Source organism: Penicillium waksmanii, assembly GCF_028829765.1.
Source record: "Penicillium waksmanii strain IBT 27052 chromosome Unknown utg000007l:1.0-4314555.0:1.0-4317578.0, whole genome shotgun sequence".
NCBI classification, from domain to species: domain Eukaryota; kingdom Fungi; phylum Ascomycota; class Eurotiomycetes; order Eurotiales; family Aspergillaceae; genus Penicillium; species Penicillium waksmanii.
The window spans coordinates 3,607,490-3,630,141 of record NW_026643253.1 but is presented as its reverse complement, the minus strand read 5'-3'; the positions used below and the strand labels follow the sequence as shown (position 1 = coordinate 3,630,141).

The window sequence follows — 22,652 nt, the reverse complement described above, 5'->3', positions numbered from 1 at the left end:
AAGTGAAGCTTAATTGACCCAGAGCCAAGTGACATTGTACTAGTCCGGGCAAGGGCGGCGAGTCTGTTATATACTGAAATATTGGTGACTTGTGATTAGAAATGGTGTTCGCATCCAGGAAATCCGATTGCAGCTTTTCAATTTATCGACAATTGAAGAAGAAAAAAGAAATAATCCGGCTGAATCACTATGCGGCAGCTTCATTGGGTTGCGGCATGGATGGCGCCGATGCTCTTAATGAGAACGACTGCGTTCACGCAACCATGTGTCTATCAAGCTGAAAAATGTGGCTTCACCATGATCTCAGTCTACGGTATACTTTCGCTTAACAGACCCGTCCTAGACCAACAGATAATGACTCTGGCTAGGCTATAACCTCTTAGAGTTGGTGGCTGCCGTAAATGAAACGCCGTCGATCCCACCCCTACAAGCAGACCAAATCCCACAAGTGATATTTCATTGCCAGAATATCCTCGGGAATATTACCGGCAACTCTTACTGCGTGAATGGATGTCTGTCGGCCCTCACGCTTACTGTGGATGATCAATGCGCGGTAGGAGGTAATGGTACTTGTCCACCAGGGAATGGTACAATCACAATAACATCCGCATCAACAACTACTACAACAATGACAACAACAGTCAGTGGATCTGGTGGATCAGTTTATTGTGTTCGACAATGCCAGACGTGGTGCTTTGGTAACAACTCCAACTTTATCGATTCCACACAAGCCCCATTAGCCATGCCAACTATATTTGAACCGGAATTAACTCAGATACCACTGTGATTTCGTCGACTTGATTTTGATTGCTAGTGAAATTAGCTCGGCAGTTTGTTCAATTTATTTTGATTGTCTGGACCTTTTTCATGCTTGTATCTCTGAAAAATAGAATAATTTTGAAAGAAGCTTGAAGGCAGATTACCATTATGCCATATTATATCTCAGAAACATCTCCCTAAGCCACCTGGGCACCTAGGAATAGACGCAAGAAACTGAATGTCAAGGCCATATAGTACTAATTTCCCTTTACAAATCCACAAATAAGCTACGATTCAAAAAGGAATAAAAGCACCTCTTACTAAAGGACCCGAAGTTAATTCCATGCTAGTAATGCACAGCAATCTGCTCTTTATTGCCTGCATGTATTATAAAGCGAAGCAAAGTGATTAGCAAAAATCCAATACTTTTAGTTCTTACTAAGCTGCAAGAAATATGAAGTGAAGCAGTATACTTGAGGCTGACAGGGAGTCTATGCTAGGCCCACAAAATGGATTGAACATGGATATCACCCTCTCATAGGGGTATTTCACAGCTAGAGCAAGACACGGAGCTCTACAAACCAGAGCTTACATGATGCATTGATCATTGCGAGTACCAGACTTGCCGTCGCATCCAGCGAAGCAGTACGAGTTTCCAGTAATCGTGCCCAGAATATCGGTGCAGTGGAAAACAGTCTGAGAGATCTCAGCGACTGTGAGGATTGGAATGGAGGTAGTGTCGTTGATAGCCGCAGTGAGCTGGGCTGTAGTATAGCCTGAACAATGAATGCGGTAAGTGTTTGTATGACCTATGATGCGGGAAAAGACCAACTATAAGGAGAAGCAAGAAGTGCAGAACCGCACTTCAGGGATTGGTATTGACAGTTGGTTGCTTGCTGGGCCTGAGTGCCGACAAGGATACAGGCGATAGACAGGGCGGTTTTGTAGAGCATGTCGACTGATGCTGACTCGGCGATAAAGTATTGAGAAGGTGTTGTATCGGATAAATCCTGCAAAATCGAAGGAATAATTCATGTAGCCTGAGAAATAAAGGGTCATATTTATACTAAGCTCCTCATATTCCATAGGAAACCACAAAGCAAGTAGTCTGACCGCTACCACAAAATCTATTCTGAGAATCTTACAAGGAGGTTACTCTCAGCACATGATGACCCCTTGAAAGGAATGGCCCCTATTTAACATGTGCAGTGTAGTATACTTTGAACACAAGCTGTAGATCTTGTATTACGATCTTAAAGGTAAATGAGGCTAGAAAGGGGATACTCCATGTTACGATAATCGGGGATGTTCGTTCTGTGAAATATCTCGGGGTCGGCGAGAGTAACCCTGCGGCCACTATAGCTCCGAGGGTGTTATATCCTCATTAGGCTTGACACATGTAAGTAATTCAGACTCAAGTTAATAGATAACTTTGAATGTGGTTTGGATAGTTCTTCGCCAATCAATTGCACACGGTCAGTTGCGGTGATACTAAATACCAACCTTGGAAGCCGGTGTTCAATATTCGTGCACAGCTAATTTGTTAACTTTATTTACGCCGTGTTATGCCCGTCGCGGGTATAGTAGTATCGATGACCTTTCAGATCGGATCATAAAATGACGAGAGAAAGAAATGGGACACTGAAACATCCCTTATCGGGGTCAATATAGTTAAAACCTATATATACTGAGTGACGTAATTAGACGACACCTTCGTCGCATATTCACGGCCTGATAGAACGGTTATTCTTTATGCGACGGAGTGAGAAAATAATAGACCGACAGGGGGATGAAATGCACCGAAATACATCTTAAGGGACATTCATCGGGGTGAAGGTTGAACGGGATACCCAAAAAACGTTTCAAGTTGTCGATCATCAAGAAAAAAACATTCATTTACCCATATGCAGCTTTGGAAATTGGTCTAGTATTCTATCAAGCATACACTGGCACGAGTCCCCTAATTTGCCTATCATGATTTGCCTACCATAGTTGAGTAATCTCTTTCCCCTCCGTTTGAGGAGAGCGTATGTGAAAGAAAATAGCCTTAGTTCAAATTAATGCGATCTTGAACGAGAACTGGAGGAGGAGGTATTTAGTCACTAGAACTATCATTCCAAAACCGATTAAGGTTTGAATGGGGGTTGCCGGATATTACTAGTAATGGACTCGCAATTCACGATGGATGGCTGGGTGACAGTGAAGACTTCTCACTCCTTGGCCCAAGAACCTTTGGTCAAAACCACTATACTGTATTTGCTTTAGCTAGTCATAATATGGGAAAACTAACCCAATTCGATTAAGGAGCATTTGGATCGTCAAGTACTATTTTAAACGTGCAAAATTGGTAGAAAATCTCTAGTAGAGATTACTATTACCAAGTATACTAGCATCGATGGGATCTAACTAACATACATAGCAGAATTTGCACAATGTGCGGCACCAGGCAGCAAAGTTTACTAGGGGTTTACATGTCATCTAACCGTGCAGGATTCAAGAAGGAATCTGAAAGCAAGTCCATATCACTCCCGTACAATCTTATGACAATTCTGAGCTGGTCTCCGTATCTGCCATTCCCCGGCTGCATCCATAACTACGAGGCAATGGATGAGCTCATCGCTATCGTGTATTTGTAACAAAACATACACAAAGTTTGCCCAGGCACATGTAAATGAAATGTCATCGTTCGATTTGCAAATCCTAAGCAAATTAAATCTACAGGCACCTTCTCCACATTGGGGTTGTGGCTGACTTTTGGGCTGATTCCATGTTTCTGGGCCCTACGCAAGGTGGGGCGGATTCCTTGTTATCGGAGACTGACGCAACGATCGGCGCGATGACTTCAGAGAGTGCTTACCTATTAAACCCCGGACTTGTCGCACCCTAAGGGATCCTAACTCTGCCTATAGTGTTTTTAATCTTTTTGAATTTTTCGCAACGGTCATTCATTCCTGTTGGTTCCCAACAATATGGCTACAGCCTATGCCTTGAAATACGATGTAGACCTCACGCATATGCCTCTGTGCAGCGAGGGTTTAATACCTGGTGAGTTATTAATAGTACAGTCATTTTCGAAAATTCATCAAAATGCAATATGCTGATAGAAAAAAGCTGGTACTTCAGTCCCAGAAACCTGTATAATGTGTTTAGACGATTTGGGAACTACAGATTCCTTCCGACAACTCCCATGTGAACACCTTTTTCACCAACCATGCATCGACGATTGGATTTGCAACAGAGATACGAAGTGCCCTCTTTGCAGAGAGACATTCTACGATTTGCGACAACTTCGACAAAAAGAAGAACCTCCACGATCCACCAATAATAGAAGACAGAGTCAAGGACAAACCAGACGAATCGACTCATTCAAGGGCTGGTGCAAGAAGAAGTTGAATGGATCGAGCGAAGCATTACCCACTGTTTCCGCTCGTCAATAATCGAAAATAATCTCTATGTATATATTACTCAGACTCACCATGTGATACGAAGTTATGACCGTTACGATTACATGCCCAGGTGGAAATGGAAATGGAAACTTGAATATCCTGAACGAATAGTATATTTGATGATGTACTCGATAATGTCGAAAGACTCCAGGGCTAGCACTCCGAAAGAAACAACAAATATTTTTCCATGAGTTCTCGATCAAGAACCGGGAAATGGAGGCCCTTCTCTAGCGTAGCCAGCATGCGACCAGTGTTCGTGGTGTCATATAACGGCATGTTTTCGTACAGCTCCCATCTTGTCAGGCCACGGTGGGCCCTTTCAGCTAGCATAGGCTGGAGCGGTTGCAACTTTGCTGGGCAGTTATCTAACAGGACATCGACCCAATCCTGATATGGGATGCCTTTGATTGGTCTTTGCGATGTGAGACCTGCAAGATCCATTGCTTCATTCATATCAATCGACACGTTGCGACTTGGTGGAACGATATGGTAAGCGTGGCCGAGTGAAGTTGACGCTGCAGATGAAGCGATATGCAAGATGATCGCATTGACATAGTCTACAGGAACAAACTCTTTTCGTTGATTCGGTAGAAGCGGATAGCAGCCAATCTGAACGCATGACTGAATCAGGCGACTGAAAAAATCATCCGGGTTGCAGGCTCCAGTCTGGCTATGACCCGTAATAAAGCCAGGGCGGTAGATGGCAATAGGGAAATTGCGATCCATGAGGCGTCTCAGCAATCCCTCAGCAACCCATTGAGATTGGGCATACCCATGATCGAACGGAAGTGCTTCGACATGTTTGAGGAGAGGCTCATCCTCGGCTATCACGTTGGTCCCAGTTACAAATCCAGTGGGGCCGAAGCAAGAGATGCTAGAAACATAATGGACCGCCTTGGTGCGACCTCCTGCACAAGCCAGTCGCACAATATTTCTCGTGCCGATCACATTCGCTGGTCGGTGGAGGGAGTATGGTTGAGTGTAATTGACCTTGGCACCGAGGTGGAAAATCACGCTCGCCCAGTTGGCAATTTCATGAAATCTTTCACAGCCAAGCCCGAGGTAAATATCTTCCAAGGATCCGCAGAGTATCAGTAATTTATCAGAGAAGCGTTCCTCCCATTGGCCATATTTCCCCATGGCGTGTTTGATGCGTTCAAGGCCTGCCTCGGGACTCGCCGCCCTTACCAGACACCCCACTTGATGTACTTCATGTGCGCGAAGAATATCCGCCAAAAGAAACGCCCCGACAAAGCCAGTGCCACCGGTAAAGAATACGCGTCCTTCTGTGTCCCGGCGCCAATCAATGACCCGCCCTGATGGAGGAGCGAGGTCATCGCCAATACGTGTATCCTGGACCCATATTTCGCTTTCATTACGAACAGTTTCTGATACACGATCATGCGATTTCTCAATGATAGATGCAAGATCAGCCAGCTTGGAATGATCGTAAAGAGTCAACAGCGAAATATCGGCACCAAGATATCTTCGAATTTGGCTGATCAAGAGCGATGCCTGAAGGGATGTGGCCCCAAGTTGAAAGAAATCCGTATCGGCATCGTCCGGCAAAGATGGGAGCCCGAGTATCTCGACCCAAAGACCTGACAGTCTCTGTTGAGTGTTTCCGGTGCCGTCATTCTTGCTTTGAGGTTCTAATTTTGCCCATCGCTCACGGTACAACATCGCAAGATGTTTGCGGTCAACCTTGGCATGGCTATTGAGCGGCATCTTTGGGATCAATTCGATTTGAGGTATCATATAATCCGGCAGCATAGACTTGAGGGAGTCAATAGCACGTATCAGTGCATGGGGCTTGGCTGAGATTGGCACGGCAAAGGCGACTAGAAGAGATCCCGCACCACCATTGGCTTCTACCTTCAGTGCGACGGCCTCGGAGAACTGTTCAGTCCGCAACATTGCAGTTTCGACAGCCTCGAGCTCAATTCGATATCCACGAACCTTGACCTGGTGGTCCTGACGTCCCACATAGTCGATCTGTCCATCAGGGCGCCTCTTGACCCTATCGCCAGTACGATAGAATCGTTGGTCTTCACGCTCTGTCCGTAAGCGTGCGAATGCCCTTTCATTCCTTTCAGGATCATTCACATATCCAGGAGATACGCCAGCTCCGCCGATCCATAACTCGCCTTCTTCTCCATCTTGCACCGATGCTCCAAACTCATCGCAAATACGAGCAACGGTTTTACCGATCGGCTTCCCGATACTGACAACTCCGCTCTTCAGATCTTCAGGAACAATTCGGTGGGCAAGGCAAAATATGCAGCATTCCGTCGGGCCGTATGCATTTATCAGATGCTGTGGCGGACCGTGCCGCAAAATCGTTTCGATCGCGGCCACGTTCGCAGCCTCTCCACCAATGAAGCATATTTTGAGTTGAGCAAATGCACGTGGATAGGTCGATGCAGCCAGGTTCAAGAGAGCGGTTGTAGTCGCCATCACTGAGATTCCCTTTTGGGAAATTGCGGCGGCCATCGCTGGAAGATCCAGGAGAACAACCTTGCTCAAAATAGCTATCCGAGCCCCGCGCAAGAGAGGTACCCATATGTCAAACAGGGAAACATCAAAACTTGTATTATTGACATGGGCAACTGTGTCGGTGGGGCTGACGGGCTCGAAGGGTGCATGGTAGACAACCTGCAGGATTGAACGAGCCGCAATCTGAACTGCTTTGGGCTCGCTTGTGGTTCCAGATGTATGAATCAGATGTGTCCGATGGTCCAGAGTGGTTGAAACTGGAATATCGGTCCCCACAGATAAGGAGCCTTTGGTCGTCAAGATTGAATGGTCATCCATATTAAGTCGCATAAAGGGAAGCTCTCGGCCCATGTTCACCTCGTCGACTAACACATATCGAGCCCCGAGCTTTGCCAGTCGGCTTTCGATTTGCGCATCTGGCAGTGTCGGATCCATAGGTGAGCAGCTACCCCGGCATAGATGACAGCTATCTGGGCCACTATGTCTGTTACGCCGTGCTGCACAATGACACCAACGGGCTCCTCAATTTCCAAGCCCTGGGTTCTAAGTTTGTGAGCAACTTGCAGAGCTTGACTATGTAGCTGATAGTACGTGAGGGTCGTTTGGTCATCAAAAACCGCCACGGAATTCGGCGATTGCCTCGCTTGGACATCGAAAATCTGGCCGAGGCCATGGCCCTGAGTGACGACTAGGTCATACTCCTCCCTATAGGTCAGTTTCTCGGACGGCATTGATATAGAGGAGAAATAATTCGGTCAATTCAACGATAGAAGGCGTGATGCAGTAGCAATGTTCTGAAGTATTGGATTTGTATCTTGATATGCTCAATTTGGACCAGGACAGCAGACGAACATTCCCCTTATCCGCTAAAGTTTGACCTCCGCGACCCACGACGCAGTAAAGCAGCCCAAATCACACATTCTAGGTCCAGCCAGCCAGGACCTGCTATAATGTGCAGAGGTAAGCTGTTCCTACCAATCGTAGGAACGCCACACAGAATTCGAGTGACTGAAGGGTTCCCGGAAGCGCTGGCTTTCAGCCAGCCTGTCTAACTACCATGCACCACGCTATCGGAGAGACAGTTTCCCTGGGATATTTTCGAGGGGTTCTTTTACTGGTTGGGGTTACCGACATGTTTGGGTTGCCTAGAGGCGTATGAATGTGGATGCTATCACAGTCCGAACCACCCAGAGCTAGCCAAGAAAGGAATCATGAACTGCTTATTTCCGCAGATCTAGATCCTATTAAATAATCAAATCACCAATTTGGTGTAAATACGAGGGATGTGAAACATCCTAATCATCTTCCATGCGAGAGTGATGTAAACTTAGCTGTCGATCTGTAGAAATAATCACTCGAGGAGTTCTCTTGCTAGATCTGCAGACTGCATTCCAAACTTTACTAACTGCAAGTAATCAAATAGTCTAGCTATCCTGTTTGTCGATCCCGTTTGCCTTCCTCAGCCCATGTTACCGAACCGAGCTGCGAACCAATCCTTTAGAGTGACCAGACCCTGCTTTTCCTCGGGATATCCTAAAGCAATTGCTGTTGCCTTCTTCAATTTATGAGCCGTCTCACGTTCCGTTGGACCTCCAAAGTACATCCCCCCAGTAATCTGTGTAAACCCAAACATGAGCTTGACGTCTTCCAATTCATGGATGCCATGTGTCTCAAAAGCCTCCCACGATGGGAGTATGGGGTCCCAGATTGCCTCCCGGCCTGTCACCTCTTGGAAATCTGCTACAGCCTCAGGAAAGCTGCGGATATCGCTGAGAACATGAATGAAGTGTCTGTTCCAGGTTTCTGGATCCAAGAATGCACCATGTACAATATCCCCGAAATCATCCGAGATACTTACCCAGGGCACATCCTCTTTGCCACCCCAGTATGGACAGCGAAAGACTAGGTGGCCTGAAGCATCCGGGAAGTAAGGAAATCCCCCAAATACTGGGGCAACCTCCTTGCTCAAGAAGTTCTCTAGAAACCAGGCTGCACCAAGAGGAATCACAGACTTGAAAATACCAAGATCCTTGATGTATTGTTCGATCTTGCATTTCACTAGAAAGAGTTCAGTGATCTTATCAGCACATAATGCATATGTTAGAACTTACTATCCATGGCTTTCATAGAGACCTTCCCGTTGGTCATCTCAGTACATGCAGGGCCTGAGCTGAACACAACGTGCTGTACTCCCGCTTCTGCAGCAGCATCCACAATGACCTTACCCATGTCAAACTCGGACGGACCATCTTGGTTTGTGAATATCTAAAAAAGGATTGATTGCTGATTAGTTTGGAATCTTGTATAATCACATTAGACACGAACTTTATCGTCGGAATTGATGTTCAAGAAGATGCCCCAAGTATCCTGGAATGCGGCCTTCATCTGATCGGGATTGAAACCATCCGCTTGAACCATTTCTACCCCAAGGACACTGAGAGCACTGCTAGACTCTGACTGGAGATTTCTGGTAACTCCCCGAACATGAAATGCCTTGTTCTTTACCAATGAGCGGGCAACAGACCCTCCTTGGTTACCAGTGGCACCGAAAACAGTGATGAGTTTGGAAGCCATCTTGGATTATCGTTTAGTAAAGCGGAAAAAGGAAAGGTAGGCAGTTATTCGGAAAATGATATTCTGGTGGTTGAAGTCCAAGTTTGAACTTTCACCCTCCTAGGCATCTTAATTCGAATAGCGTGGTCGGCTTCTTTTGCCTCACCTGGGTAGCTACAAGAAAGACGCAATGGACTCTGTGAAATGTCCTAAGCGGGGAAATTAATTCTCCACGCAATGTAACCTTACTATCAATTTTTAATCATGGTTGCACAAAGATGGCCTTATGCGAAGCCAGCTATGATTGCCGGCTATGATCGCCGACTTACCCAGCAACCGATGTTTGATCGACACAGTTAGATTAGCAATATTGTTGTCAAAAAGCCTTGGCTAATAGCTAAAATCTGCAGTTTACACATATCTCAAGTTTCTCGTAGCTGAACTCTAAATCGAGTTCAGCTGTCATGCACCTTATTGCACATCCTGACGAATTATGGAGTCCCTGTATGCAGGCAGCCATAACCCATTCGACGCCACCAAGTGCTCGCTTCAGAATCCCCGAAATTCAGCTCACATTGTTTGCCAATCACTCTTTAAGACACAATACATTGCCCTGCATCCACAATGCCCCTTATCTATGCGCCAGTTCGTGAGGGTCGTGCGTCACGGATCTGTAGGTTCAGCGGAACATGGCCTTGCCAAACCCCGTATTCCTTTAGTCCATGCGGATCGATGTTGTCCGGCTGCGCCTCAAAGTCAAAGTTCCAGAGCAAACGAGCTATTATCAATCGCATGTTCAAGTACGTCAAGCTAGAATTGAAATGTGATTAGCAAAAGTCTCGTACATAGTCACCATTCATTCTGCGCGGCTTACTTCATCCCAATGCACTTTCTTGGGCCAATTGAAAATGGTGCCCAAATCTGACGGTTGTCTGAGGCAAACTCCGGGTCACCCAGCCATCTCTCCGGAATGAACTCTTCCGGGTGCTTCCAGTATCTTGGCGACCTGTACGCGGCGAGGAGGGCTACTGAAACCCATGTCTATATGCGGACAGCGGAGGTCAGCTGAATTCCATGTTGTGTCAATGTGGCGTTGAATAATAGTAAAAAAGTACTTACCCCGCCAGGAACCCATTGACCGTCAATGTAGCTGCCGGCCTTGGGGGTGATGCGATGGAATCCAACAGGAACAGAGGGGTGAATACGAAAGGTTTCCTGGATGACGGCTTTCAGGTACTTCAGGCTACCAATCGAATTGAAGGTAATTTTATCTTCGTGCGTGAAAGTAGAGCGAATCTCTGCCACGAGTTTCTGGTAGCTATTATGGTTGTGGGTTAAATAGTAGAACAGCGACGAAAGAGTTGTGGCAGTAGTCTCGGTACCGGCGGTTGCGAGGATGTTAATATTGTCGACCATCTCGTCCTCCGACATTCCTTTCAATATATAAGAAGCAAAATCTGCTTGAGAAACGGTGTCTGCTTTCTCCCGTGCTCGTACATACTTTCGAACATTTTCCATGTGTCTGTCGGAGGGGTCACTTATTTCTCCGGGAATCAGCATTTCGAGTAATCTGTGATAGGGCTTAAGTCGATGGGCGCATTGTACAAAGTGAGCGTGCTTCATGGTCCCAAATATGACATCGGTCCATTCGTGGTAATCTGCCAATTCTAAGCAGCCGACAGGTTTTCCGAAAGAAAGGGCGCTCAAGATGTCGAAGACGAGAAAGTTGCACCAAGCACCAACATTCGCTACCCCATCAGCATTTGGATAATATGCTTCGCCGGATCTATTATGGCGCAATGAGTCCGTCATGACACTGGTCAACTGTTGAATTGTTGGCTCTTGTTCTTTGATCGCCTGATCGGAGAACGCTGGGGCCATGAGTTTCTTGAATCGGGGATGTTCGCGGGTACTGGCAAACAAAAGGTTGTCCGACATCCCTGATCCCTGGATATAAACAGCCGGATTCTTTTCGAAGGTAGTTTCTTCCGTGGGTTTGTTTCCAAATATCGTTTTGTTGGCCGACACCGTCAAATATGAGATTTCGTTGGGGCCGACTCGGACAACCTCGCCATACTTCTCGTGAAGTCTCGCGAGATGCTTGCAGCTTTCTCCTTTCACCATATAATAGACATATGCGAGCTGTGACGCTGCATCCAGTTTTGGACCGGGATATTTTCGGAGAGGATGAAAGAAGAGATTGTATACTGCGAAGCCCGCGTGGAGAAGGATCCACTGTTTCTTAGGTTAGCCGAGTATGGGACGAAATATGAATGCTGGGGTGATACCGCTCCAGTGAGAAGAATGATCCCCTCAAAAATCTCCATTTGAATTTCCGAACTTCGTGATTTGAAAAATTTGTGGTACTGCCGGCAGATTTTGCTGGACTGGTAATAATGCAATGGTTCTGTATGGCCTCACCGCGAGATGGGAGATTGTCCCCACACTCATTTGACATTAGGACTAGTGTACATTAGCTCATTTGGAGTGTTGCTGCTCCAGCTGAACTTTGATTACCATTCAGCTGCTCCAGCTGCTCCAGCTACCCCCCTCATCCCTGCATTTTGTCAAGGAAATCACTTGGAGTCGATTGGTCGCCCTACCCGCAGTGGGTGGAGGTGTGGGTTTCACCAACCTGTGAATTATTGATGCCTACAGACTTTGTCCCGCTCTTAATTTGGCGCGAACTTTGCTATGACGCCGTTTGGTTAAATCCCATTAAATCTCATTCAGACTCTCATTGCAAGAGATTTCCCCCCTTTTTCCAACATCCTTTCGGAAAACCATTGTCGCCCAACACCCAACCATGAGCCGCCTGATCGATAAAGAACCACCATACGAGCCCGAGACCCCTTTAAGGCTGGTCGTTGCGGGGCTTTCGCGCACTGGAACGGCGTGTAAGCTTTCTTCCGGACATCTGGTGCCTGATTGACTGATTTCCCAGCTTTGTACCTGGCCCTGCAAGAACTCGGGTACACTCCCTGGCACATGTGCGAACCGATTGACAACCCGAGTCGCATGTATAATCAATGGACCGAAGCTATGAAGTGCAGGTTCTTTGGGGATGGTCGCCCATATGATCGACAGGACTTTGACAAGCTACGAGGACCATATGATGCGCTACTGGACATTCCTGCATGTCTATTTTGGGATGAGTTTCAAGAACTGTACCCAGAGACCAAGATTATTCTCACAACGCGGTCTGCAGAGTCATGGTTCAAGTCCATTCATAACACAATAATTCCTTGGCTGGAGAAACCCCTCCTCAACATCCTTCAGCACTTTGATAACAAACAGCTTGGACCCGAGATGCGTATGGTCAAAATGGCCTACAAGGTGATCTGCAAGAACAATTACCACAGTCATCGAACTAAGGAGCGCTTTACACAACACAACGAGCGGGTTCGAAAGGGGGTTGCGCCGGAAAGGTTTCTCGAAATACGACTGGGTGATGGATGGGAGCCACTATGCACGTTCCTCGGTGTGCCCGTGCCCGACAAGCCGTATCCCAGGGTCAATAACACGAACGAGTTCAACCAGGGGGCGGGTGAGGCGGATACGGCAATGCTGATCGCATTGTTCAAGCCGTGGCTGGCTGTGATAGTTTCAGTTGTTTTGGCTGCCTTGTGGTACTTTCTCTTGGGGCGATAGGCAGCCTGCAAACCTTCGGATAGAAGCCTCTGTGGAGCCCCTGTCAAATGATATGAAATGTTTTTCTGATGGGTAATTTGAAGCGAGTTCTATCAGTCATAGAATAACATTTAACTTCCGCTAGTGCATCGTTCATGCGGGCTGTCAACTTGGGGTGCATGGGCGCCTACGCATGGAGTCGGAGCGGATGGGTTCGTGATAAAGTCTCAGCTGGTCAGCTTTTAAATCGAGCTGACAGACCTTGCATGCAATGCGTGGCACCTCTTCTGTCTTTCCTACAGCCAGCCACCGGCTCGGCACGCACCTAGAACCATACCGGCACATCATTTCGTACAGTGAGGGGTCATTGCATCCACCGAACTAATGCGAGAGTGTGATATCCCTTTGGTCAGTGCCTTGGAGCTCGCTGGATCGTCTGTGCTGGATACAGCTTGTCAGGGGCGTCCCCTTTTCCAACTTTTCAGTGAGCAGTATTTTTGTCTAGGTCCTCATAAACCAATTCATATCTTTGGAACTTAGAGGAGAGCTTCGAGACCCTCCAGCAAAATCTAATCATGACTCTTACGTTTGACGAACAACCGAGTGATCTTTACAGTTCGCCTTATCTAGTCGATTATTACGACTTGGTCGCTCCGAACTCACGGTCGGTCGATGACTCATCTTTCTATTGGGATGTTTATCAAAAGCTTTTTGCTCTTCGATCGCCTACCCCCGAAGATCCCTTCGTCGTCATGGATGTTGGGACGGGAACGGGCCGCGTCCTTCACGGCCTTGAGTCAAACGCCATCAAGTCTGAATGTGAATTTATCAACACTGAATTGATAGGTGTGGACAATGCCCAGCACATGCTGGACAAAGCCGAAATCATAACGACGGGGATTTTGAAAGGTGTTGTCAGCTGGGTTCATGGATCTGCTCTCAATTTGACAGAGGTCATGGACCCACGCAAACACCAGAAAGTCGATCTATTGATATTCTCTATCGGCTCTATCAGTCATTTATCTGAGCCTGGTCAGCCAGAGACATTCTTAAACCAGGCTTTCAAGGTGCTTCGCCCTGGAACTGGACGAGCCTATGTATCAATTTACGATGGCTCTCTGCTCAACCCCAACGAGAAGATTGCATTCCATCAACCTCAAGGGGTTAGCGAAATCCAGAGTGTTGTATTTCCTTCGATAGTTTATAGAGAATCAGATCACCGAGGAGAGCTGAAAGGGAATGTTAAATTCGTCAAGTTCGAGCTGGAAGTCGTGAACAGCGATAACCAGTCCGTCTTGGAGACGAACCATATTTCAATGAAGATGCGGCAATGGATGGAAGATGAGCTTGTCCTTCTCTCTTCTAAGACTGATGCATTCTTTGTCGAAAGTATCAGAGGGGCCCATGAGACGTTCTATGTATTTAAGCTAGCGACTGAGCCCGAAGGTCAGTAGTTTCAGACAGGTACGGCTAGACAGGTACGGCTAGAAAGACTTAGTGTTTTCTTCGCTATAGAATTGCGAATCTTCCATCTCTTGCTTTTTCGTGGCTGAATCATTCTATGCGACTGAGGGGCTACTAGGATTTAGTAAGATCTATTAAAGCTAAGAATCCCCCTTTATCAGTCATCTAAATTACAGATCTGTCACCATTCTTCTAGCTCTAAGGTTTGACGGAAGCTTGACTGGTTCTGTATTGTCTCCAGGGCTTCAAGTTTCGACCTGAGATCTTCCTATTTTTCTACTTCCCCTGAATCGCCTTGCTGTGGATTTTGTTTTTCGCTACTCGGAAATGGGGTTCTTCGTCGGGCTTCGATCATCGGGCGCTTTTGTCCTCATCGCAATGTGTTGCTCAATCTTTACTGATACTTTTCTTTATGGCATGGTAAGAAGCTGCACCTGAGAAAATGCTGGTCAACATAGAACCCGAGTTAATAACCAGCAGATTGTTCCCATATTGCCATATCTACTCATCAATAATAACATAACCTCGAGAGACTCAAGTATAATCACCCTCTATAATTTGACGATATAAGCTTATGCATGTTTTCCAAACCACAGTTCAACAATGGACATCAATTCTACTTGCATCATACGGCGCAGCATTGCTAATCGGCTCTCGTAAGTAACACGAATTTGTACAGTCACAGACTAACCATCGGCAGCACTGGTCGGTCTACTAAGCGACCGAATCCAATCTCGAAAATACCCTCTACTTGTAGGCTACGTTGCAATCGCAATATCAACCTCCTTCTTTCTCTTCGGACAGTCACCCGCGGTCATTGTTATCGCCCGAGTATTCCAGGGTTTATCTGGTGCCATCGTGGGTGTTCTGAGCTTCGCGATTGTTGCAGACACTGCCAGTCCTGAGAAGAGAGGGCAGTATATGGCATTTCTATCTGCTTCATTCACCTGGGGAATGATCATGGGTCCTGTTCTGGGAGGGCTTTTGTATGTTCCATCTTTGCTTTGCATCTGGCGTTCAAAACTGAGTTCATCTAGGTTCGACCACTTTGGCATCTATGGGGCTTTTGTGTTTCCGATTTCAATGCTTGTCTGCGATATCATTCTCAGGTCCCTAATGATCGAAAAGAGTAAGAATCCTTTTCGGATATCCACGATACTCGCATTCTGACTTCTAATGTCAACCCTTTAGGAGATCACGACACGGCGGAAGTGTTCGCACAATACCAGGGCGAGGAAACTCCATTGCTATCCACGCAAGGCTCAACGGGAAACGAATTGCATCTTCGCAACTTTATTGATACCCGCTTCATAGCAGCCATAGTTACTGAAATCACGATTTCATCCATTCTTTCCGCATTCGAGACCGTATGTTCACAACTTTGTGAAAACGATGGCAATTTTGCTAATTTCCAAGCCACAGACTCTTCCACTATTCACGATGGAAACATATGATTGGTCTTCAACGAAGTCCGGATGTTTGTTTCTAGGGATATCTCTCCCGAGCCTTCTCAGCATTCCAATGGCCAAATATTGTCAGAGCTGGGATCGCCGAAGAACGGTCGCCATTGAGCTTATTCTGGCCTTGTTTCCGCTCTCTGCACTCCGCTTAGTTGAAACGCCATCGTCGAGCCACCAGATTTTATTTGTTGCTTTAGTGACCTGCGTGGGTTTGTTCATGACTACCTCCCAAGCACAAGTCATGGCGGAGGTGTCTGATGCCGTGCGGCAGATTGAGGTTAAAAAAGGGATCGACAGTCGCAAAAGAAGTGGCATGGGTACAGGTTACGCGTTTTGCAATGTTGCTATTGCTCTTGGGCAATTCCTGGGGCCTATTGTTGCTGGCTATGCGAGATTGGGGCTGGGATGGGGAGGTATGACACTAATCTTGGGTGGTATTTCTGGATTTGTTGGTCTTGTATCTTTGTTTGTCAACTCGTGAATCTTTATTAGCATTTATCTAGAGCATGCGGATCATAATTCCCATTTTCTTCGGTGTCCTGGAAGCAATGCAGAAAAAAAGAGTTGGTGATGAAGTGTTGAGATTCGAAATTCGATGAGGGTCTGCGGGGACTTGGCAACCCCGTGACAGCTTTGGACCAACTCCGCACTCCGCAGTCCAGTTGACACCTCCACGACCTCAACAACCAACAACGCTGACCATGTACGACTCGAATCGTGAGTTTTCATCATGCTGCTACACACATGTCCGGCTTTCATTAACGACTACCAGGCCCGCACCCTCTCCTGGCCCAAGTGCCACTCACCGTATCGCCCTTCATCAACCTCCCCACTTCCGTCACCTTACCATACACCTACAAATCCGTGACCTCAACGCTGCCACCATCCGTCACTGTCGATTCCCTGAATCCGGATTCCAAAGCACGCTATGTCGTTTCCTCCAGCGGCGAGCATGCAGCCCACCCAGACGATATCCTTGCAGCTTGCCAATCCCTCGAGCAACACTTGAAGAAGACGCATGATGATTCCAAGGCAGCACTCAAAGCCTGGGAAGACTCGATCCAGCAGCGCGAGCTGGCGGAGAAGCGCCGCGTTGCACCTGGGTGGCTAGACCGTGATGAGAAAATCCTTCAACCCAGTCGCACAGCGATATCACCAGACGTGAACGGGGAGAGTCTGCTAGACAGCTCTTCAGGTGACCAGGGATCTTCCATGCCTTCTATGCTACCCCGTAATGAAGGAGATGAGCTTGACAGGGCATTTGGGGGTCTTGGTGTAAAATGAACTTTCAACACTGGACAACGCTGGGACACCATGCTGATCGCGCTTTCGATCGTATCTTCGGGATGGTTATGGAACTATGTGCGCATGCGATTGCGAGAAAATGGGCACTTCGCTGCAATTTGCCTGAAACAAGGTACTATGCTATCAAATATTTGCGCCCGTGTGCATTACATCGCGACAGGTGGGGAAATTGCTCACGCTTTGTCAAAGTCATTGATTCCGGGTCGAAATTCGCTTCCGAGTCTTCTGGCGATGAACTTGCTCATTCATTTGTTCATCGTGAAGGCTTCCAGAAAAGGCACCTAGCCGAGGAAGTCAGGCGCATGTTACAACGAAGAAGTTTGACAATTGAGTCGCCCTCTTTCTCCCAACTATGGGTGTCTAGCGCGCCTGTCTTGGGCGGAGAGCACTGCTTTCAAAAAGTCACTCTTGCTCGAATTGAGAAACTCGCCTGGGGTATATTGACATGCATTTCCAATAATTCGCAGCATACCTTAGCTTAAGCACCGTCGAGGCGTGAACATACTGGACTGATCCAGCTACAATAGAGAATGGGCATTGGACAAGCCACGTTCAATTCCAAACAAACATCAGCTCTCCATTCAACTTATGCTGTGGAAGCTCCCATATTTGTGGAAACACGACCGTACACTGCGGCATGGGCTGCCTGAAGGATGCCAGATATTGCTCTATCAAAGCGCCTCGAAATGGTGATGCGAGGGACCCGAAATTTCCTAGTCGGAAATCAAGGGCGGGCTCGGATCTTGGTACTGCAGCTGCTACGTCTCTTTTCCTGGCAGCAACGTGGATGTGAAGGGCTGCTCCTCGGCGACTCAGCTGTATTCTTTCTTTTTCTTCCTTTCTTCTTTGTGGTTTTATGACTAGGGTACAATTACATATCCCATGTGACGATTGGAATAAGTTTAGAAGTTTATTCTTGTTTCTCGCTTTTTTCTTCTATTTCACTTTTTATAATTCATACAATGAACCGTCCAATCACTCAGTTCTTCTCCACTTAGTCTCATCATCATCCGCACCCTCTTTCCCATCCTGCTCCCCATCCTCATCCTCATTCTCCCGAGAATGCACATTTCCAGCCCCAGGCCCAAGCGGGAGAGATGGCGGCTCACCTCCAGCAATCCAATTGCCCTCTTCATCAAAGAATTGATCCATATTCTCCGCCGTAATCCACCCAGAGCTTCCATCAACGGGAGGCGGCAACCCCCCATTCTCAGAGCCCGTCATTCCCTCGCCAAGCTGGAAAAACGAAGGTTCCGCACCATCGGCTGTGAAGAACTTCGCACCCTCCTCGTCATCCTCATCACCCGGCTCAACGGGGTCGGGGTGTAGGTTCGAACAAGCTGACACGGCATTGTACAGGGTTTGAATGGGGCTCTCCTCAGGCTCGTCGGAGAGTTCGTCGGAGGCTGTGCTGGTTGTCGCGTCGGAGGGCAGCACAACGGTCATTGTAATGCATTCTTCTTCATCGTCTTCTCCGGAGGGTGCGCTCGGTGTCGCAATCTGCATGTACAGTCCTTGCACTTCGTCATCGGAGGCACCCGGTACGCGCAGGCGCTGGATTGCGTGGAGGGAGATGGAAGGGTAGGGGATTGAGACGCCCGTTGAGGCGGAGGAGGAAAAGAGAAGGAATTTACTGCGAGGCCTGTTAGCTAAAAATTTATCGCTTGGATATATAAAGGGAACAGTGGGAACCTTGCGGTGAATGCGCTGGTTCTGCACTGAAATGCGCGCTATCGGTATCTGCAGAGCGGAAAGAGAGGACTTACTCGGACGTCACCCAGGTCTCGACGTTGTCAATAGCAACCTCTTTCTCCTCCTCCTCGGTTACGGTTGATCCATTTGTGGCATTTTCGCCGCGCAGGGCGTTCAGCGCAGGGGTAGCGACGAGGTCGCGCTCGAGAATGACGACTTTGCAGCTCTGGCTGTGGTAGTGTAGGACTGTAGGACCATCGTGGAACGAGGCCGGTGTGCGGGACTGGTGCTCGGCGATAGGGACGAAGGATGATGTATCGGGGGCTGTACGAAGGACCTCCATCTTGGGCAATTTAGAGAAATATGAGGGACTCGGAAGCTGGTGGGGAGGAAAAAGATGTGAAGTGTGGCGGTTGAAAAGGGAAAGCTGGTTGCGGCAGGGCAGCTTCGGGCGGAGTGCGGGCGAGCTTGAACCTTGGAATAACTTAGTACTAGTACTAGTTACCCAGACTACCTTACTATCAGTAGGTACATCACTTGAATAGCTTCTTGATTTGTATTAATCAATCAACTAAACTGTAAATTTACCAACTTTCAACTTGAAATTCCAGAGTTCTTCAAGTTAGTAGCAGCGGCCTGGAATACACCTCGGGGCCTGCAATCCTGCCATCACTTGGGCATATATATAGTACTATTCTAACCCGTATATCCCATTCGACTTCAAAGGAATACAATTCTCAGATCTTAATGAGAGAGAAGTTCTCTCTCATTATTTTCACCCGTAGACGATTGGATACTAGTAGCAATAGGTAGGTAAGCCTTTCTGACTTGGAACCGATAATGCTCAACTTTATTCCGTTTACAACGATGGATCACCCACCTGGGCGTGTGCATTTCAATTGGATCGACTTGATGAATCTAGTATAAATAATGAGAGTATCATAGAGATGTTCATTGATAATTACTACTAACTAGACCGTGGATATCAAAACAAGCGTTTCACATCAGGATAAAAAGAAAAAAAAAATAAGAGGGCAAATGCACCAGAAGAAAGAAAGAAAAGGTATAAGGCTTTTGAACAACAATTCCCACCAAAAAGAAGACAGCTCATGCACTCAAAGTAAAAAGAACAATAACTTCAATGCAATCACTCTCTGAAGAATCCATCACCATCATACAAGCTGGCTGGAGTCCCTCCAATCCCCAACCCAAGAGCCTTACCGGTAGGCGTTGTCAGGCCACGTCGAGTAGAGGTAGGCGTCGGCGGCATACGCTGGCTTCCATTCCGCAGAGGAGAATTCTCGCCCCGAGACATGGATCGGGGGATGTTGCCGTGACTGTTTTTCTGCGATGGTGAGGTCTCTGCGTAACTATAAATACCAGGTAAATGCGTAGCGGGGGGGCTTTGGCGGTGATGCACTACGATTGGCATCTTCCCAGATCGTGACACGGTCTCGTACAGTATTACTTCTTCCCCTCTTTGTACGAGCCGGTGACGAAGAGCTGGTAACTTCGTCGAATCCGTCCGGCATAGAGCCTTGGAGATCGTGTGACCGTCGGGGTGAGCCATCGGCAGCGTCGGTGTTTGTTCGGAATAGCGAATCGGTTGACTTGCGCCAGTCGCTTCCTTGAGTTCCTGTGATGAGAGGAAGACCAGTAGGCGAGCCGAATCCCATGAGTGGCTTCACTGGCTTCGGCTGGATGTGCGCTGAGTTGCGGCGAGATGGTTTACCCGGTTGACTGCGTGGACCTTTGACTGCGGTTCGTCTTGGACTTCCAGTTCCAGGGGAATCTTCGTATGGTGGTGAAGGTACTTCGGGTATTGACCAGACCGCTGTGCTTCGATCAGGCGAGGGCGTATGAGACAGGTTCAGCCCAGCGGATGATGGCAGGGCAGTGAACAGCTCGGGTAAGCCATGAGTCTTATCGAGTGGGGCAGACCCAACTTCTTTGCTATTGGGGGCATGGTTCTTCTTCTTGGATGGAGTAATATTCTGCAGAGACTGTGGCTCTTCAGCAAGAGGACCAAGGGTGCTAGCAGCCGGCTTGGTTCGCCGGCTACCGCGTTTAGATATTGGCATGGGGGAGATGTTGGTTGACAAAACTGGTGGGGGCTTGGAAGGCCCATTGATGGCACTCTCGCGCAGGTCAACTTCTTCCATCGCATCAAGATCTTCCGGCTCTTCTTCAAGCGTGGGAGAAAATGTTGGTCCACCAAAAGTCATGGGTGGATGGATCGAGATACGAACACAGTTTTGTCGTCGATGGCCCTTGCCCTTGCGTTGTGAGTTGCTGCCCTTCAAGGCAGATGGCAAGGCCCCTCGTTGAGATAAACTCGATCTTTGCACGGGGCTAGGGGGCATAGAGCCTGTTGCTGTTCCGGGTGATCCCATGGAGAACAGGGTACCATTTGAATGCGGCGAGCCACCGTAAAACGGGTCATTCTCACGCTGCTCATCATAGAGATTTGATCGTTGAAACTGGCTGAAATGAGGTACATAAGCCATCGGGGATGGCTGAGATGGAGGTGATCGCCAGTTGGGATTGTTGAGGTTGTGGAAACTTCCCATAGATATTGGCGTTCCACTGCGGAAAGATGAATGTCTCGTGGGTATATTATTAGATGAGACTGAATCGCTCCGGTGGGGAGGTCTACCAAATCGATCACTTCCATTGCTAGGATTCCGAGAAGCCGTCGTCATGCTCCTGCGAGGCTCCATGGGCTCCATTGACGATCTTCGACGAGTCTCTGCCGTCGAAGACGAGCGAATGGGGAAATTGTGCAACGGCGGCATGCCCTGGCCGGTGTTTGCGGCGATAAAGCTCCTGCGTCCATTCTTTATTCCAACGTCATTTGCACTAAACGGAACGAAGGTTCCACCGGACGGGAAGATGGGCGAGGTGAGTTCAGTATCAGCGGATCTGAAACCAAATCTGCCATCATCCAAAATGGAGCTGTTACAGGTATCCAAACTCATGGAAGATAACCTCATCACGGAGTCATTTCTCGCATAGCTGAGTCGGTCCGGTGGCCAGGCAGCTGGCGGGGGAGGAGGAGGAATATCGTCGGGAATAGCGCCAGCTTTTTGGCTCGTGATGCTTCCTCCTCGGAGCCGTTGTGGAGACTCTTCGTAGATTCGTGGAGATGGATCGAACATATCTTGCGAGTTGCGGTTTTCCAACATGGGAAACAAGGTAGATCGATCCTTCTGGATGGGTAATGGCCATCCGGGAGACACAGGGCGCATGCCGAGGATGAAACCTTCTTCCTCCCCTTTGTTCATCTCAGGTGTTTGATTGGGAGTTCGCTCTGCAGCCAACTCTAGGACTCCCTCGATAGCCGAAAGTGGAACATCTTCTCTGGATATCGAGGGATGATGAGGACCAGGCATGTGGATCTCGCTCACTGTAGCCATTGAACTCAGACGCTTGTGAGAGGATCTCGAAAGGCGTTTGGATCTGGATCGCCTGAGGGAATTTCGTAGCGATCGGGCTTTGTCGGCCAGTGGAAACGACGAGTCCGAGTTATTCTTGGGCCGAAGAAGAGTCTCTCGAGATGCGAGCTGACCCCATTCCGTCGGTTTGCCATAGGGTAATTGGCCGTGTGCTCGGAGTGCCGTCCCCTCCTCGTGGGAGAGTGATGTCAATGTATTCCCCGTGAAGGTCTGAAGACTACGGGAGAACTCCCCTTCTTTAAGACCCAGGACTCTCAACGCATGACGCTCCTTTCGAACGCGAACCCAGACGACAATCGAAACGACTGCGAAGACGACGAAGATAGCCGCGCCTGAAGCGGCGATGGCAACAACGCCGCTCAAGCTCACCATAGCCGTCTAGCTGGCCGCGA

At 48.0% G+C, this 22,652-nt stretch overlaps 9 protein-coding genes across 9 annotated transcripts; 3 read left to right on the top strand and 6 right to left on the bottom strand.

Moving 5' to 3' along the window:
* Positions 1-1,347: 1,347 nt before the first annotated feature.
* On the bottom strand, positions 1,348-1,712 carry N7481_008198 (uncharacterized protein; the record flags this gene model as incomplete). Its single annotated transcript, XM_057267417.1, has 2 exons — positions 1,348-1,535; positions 1,592-1,712. The coding sequence occupies 2 exons, from the start codon at positions 1,710-1,712 to the stop codon at positions 1,348-1,350; spliced, it is 309 nt and encodes a 102-aa protein (XP_057121618.1).
* Positions 1,713-4,358: 2,646 nt separating this feature from the next.
* N7481_008197 (non-ribosomal peptide synthetase) lies at positions 4,359-7,432 on the bottom strand (the record flags this gene model as incomplete). Its single annotated transcript, XM_057267416.1, has 2 exons — positions 4,359-6,988; positions 7,072-7,432. The coding sequence occupies 2 exons, from the start codon at positions 7,430-7,432 to the stop codon at positions 4,359-4,361; spliced, it is 2,991 nt and encodes a 996-aa protein (XP_057121617.1).
* Positions 7,433-8,160: 728 nt separating this feature from the next.
* On the bottom strand, positions 8,161-9,275 carry N7481_008196 (NmrA/HSCARG family protein; the record flags this gene model as incomplete). Its single annotated transcript, XM_057267415.1, has 3 exons — positions 8,161-8,759; positions 8,813-8,966; positions 9,027-9,275. The coding sequence occupies 3 exons, from the start codon at positions 9,273-9,275 to the stop codon at positions 8,161-8,163; spliced, it is 1,002 nt and encodes a 333-aa protein (XP_057121616.1).
* Positions 9,276-9,889: 614 nt separating this feature from the next.
* Positions 9,890-11,581, bottom strand: N7481_008195 (cytochrome P450; the record flags this gene model as incomplete). Its single annotated transcript, XM_057267414.1, has 4 exons — positions 9,890-10,064; positions 10,129-10,295; positions 10,374-11,489; positions 11,543-11,581. 4 exons carry the CDS (start codon positions 11,579-11,581, stop codon positions 9,890-9,892), a joined length of 1,497 nt encoding a protein of 498 aa, XP_057121615.1.
* A 479-nt stretch (positions 11,582-12,060) lies between these two features.
* On the top strand, positions 12,061-12,905 carry N7481_008194 (sulfotransferase family protein; the record flags this gene model as incomplete). Its single annotated transcript, XM_057267413.1, has 2 exons — positions 12,061-12,151; positions 12,199-12,905. The coding sequence occupies 2 exons, from the start codon at positions 12,061-12,063 to the stop codon at positions 12,903-12,905; spliced, it is 798 nt and encodes a 265-aa protein (XP_057121614.1).
* A 554-nt stretch (positions 12,906-13,459) lies between these two features.
* N7481_008193 (class I SAM-dependent methyltransferase) lies at positions 13,460-14,338 on the top strand (the record flags this gene model as incomplete). The annotated part of the gene is made up of 1 exon (XM_057267412.1): positions 13,460-14,338. One exon carries the CDS (start codon positions 13,460-13,462, stop codon positions 14,336-14,338), a length of 879 nt encoding a protein of 292 aa, XP_057121613.1.
* Positions 14,339-16,509: 2,171 nt separating this feature from the next.
* N7481_008192 (uncharacterized protein) lies at positions 16,510-17,092 on the top strand (the record flags this gene model as incomplete). The annotated part of the gene is made up of 2 exons (XM_057267411.1): positions 16,510-16,525; positions 16,581-17,092. The coding sequence occupies 2 exons, from the start codon at positions 16,510-16,512 to the stop codon at positions 17,090-17,092; spliced, it is 528 nt and encodes a 175-aa protein (XP_057121612.1).
* Positions 17,093-18,088: 996 nt separating this feature from the next.
* On the bottom strand, positions 18,089-19,148 carry N7481_008191 (Voldacs domain-containing protein; the record flags this gene model as incomplete). The annotated part of the gene is made up of 2 exons (XM_057267410.1): positions 18,089-18,746; positions 18,880-19,148. The coding sequence occupies 2 exons, from the start codon at positions 19,146-19,148 to the stop codon at positions 18,089-18,091; spliced, it is 927 nt and encodes a 308-aa protein (XP_057121611.1).
* An 804-nt stretch (positions 19,149-19,952) lies between these two features.
* On the bottom strand, positions 19,953-22,632 carry N7481_008190 (uncharacterized protein; the record flags this gene model as incomplete). Its single annotated transcript, XM_057267409.1, has 2 exons — positions 19,953-20,167; positions 20,229-22,632. 2 exons carry the CDS (start codon positions 22,630-22,632, stop codon positions 19,953-19,955), a joined length of 2,619 nt encoding a protein of 872 aa, XP_057121610.1.
* Between the last annotated feature and the right edge of the window lie 20 nt (positions 22,633-22,652).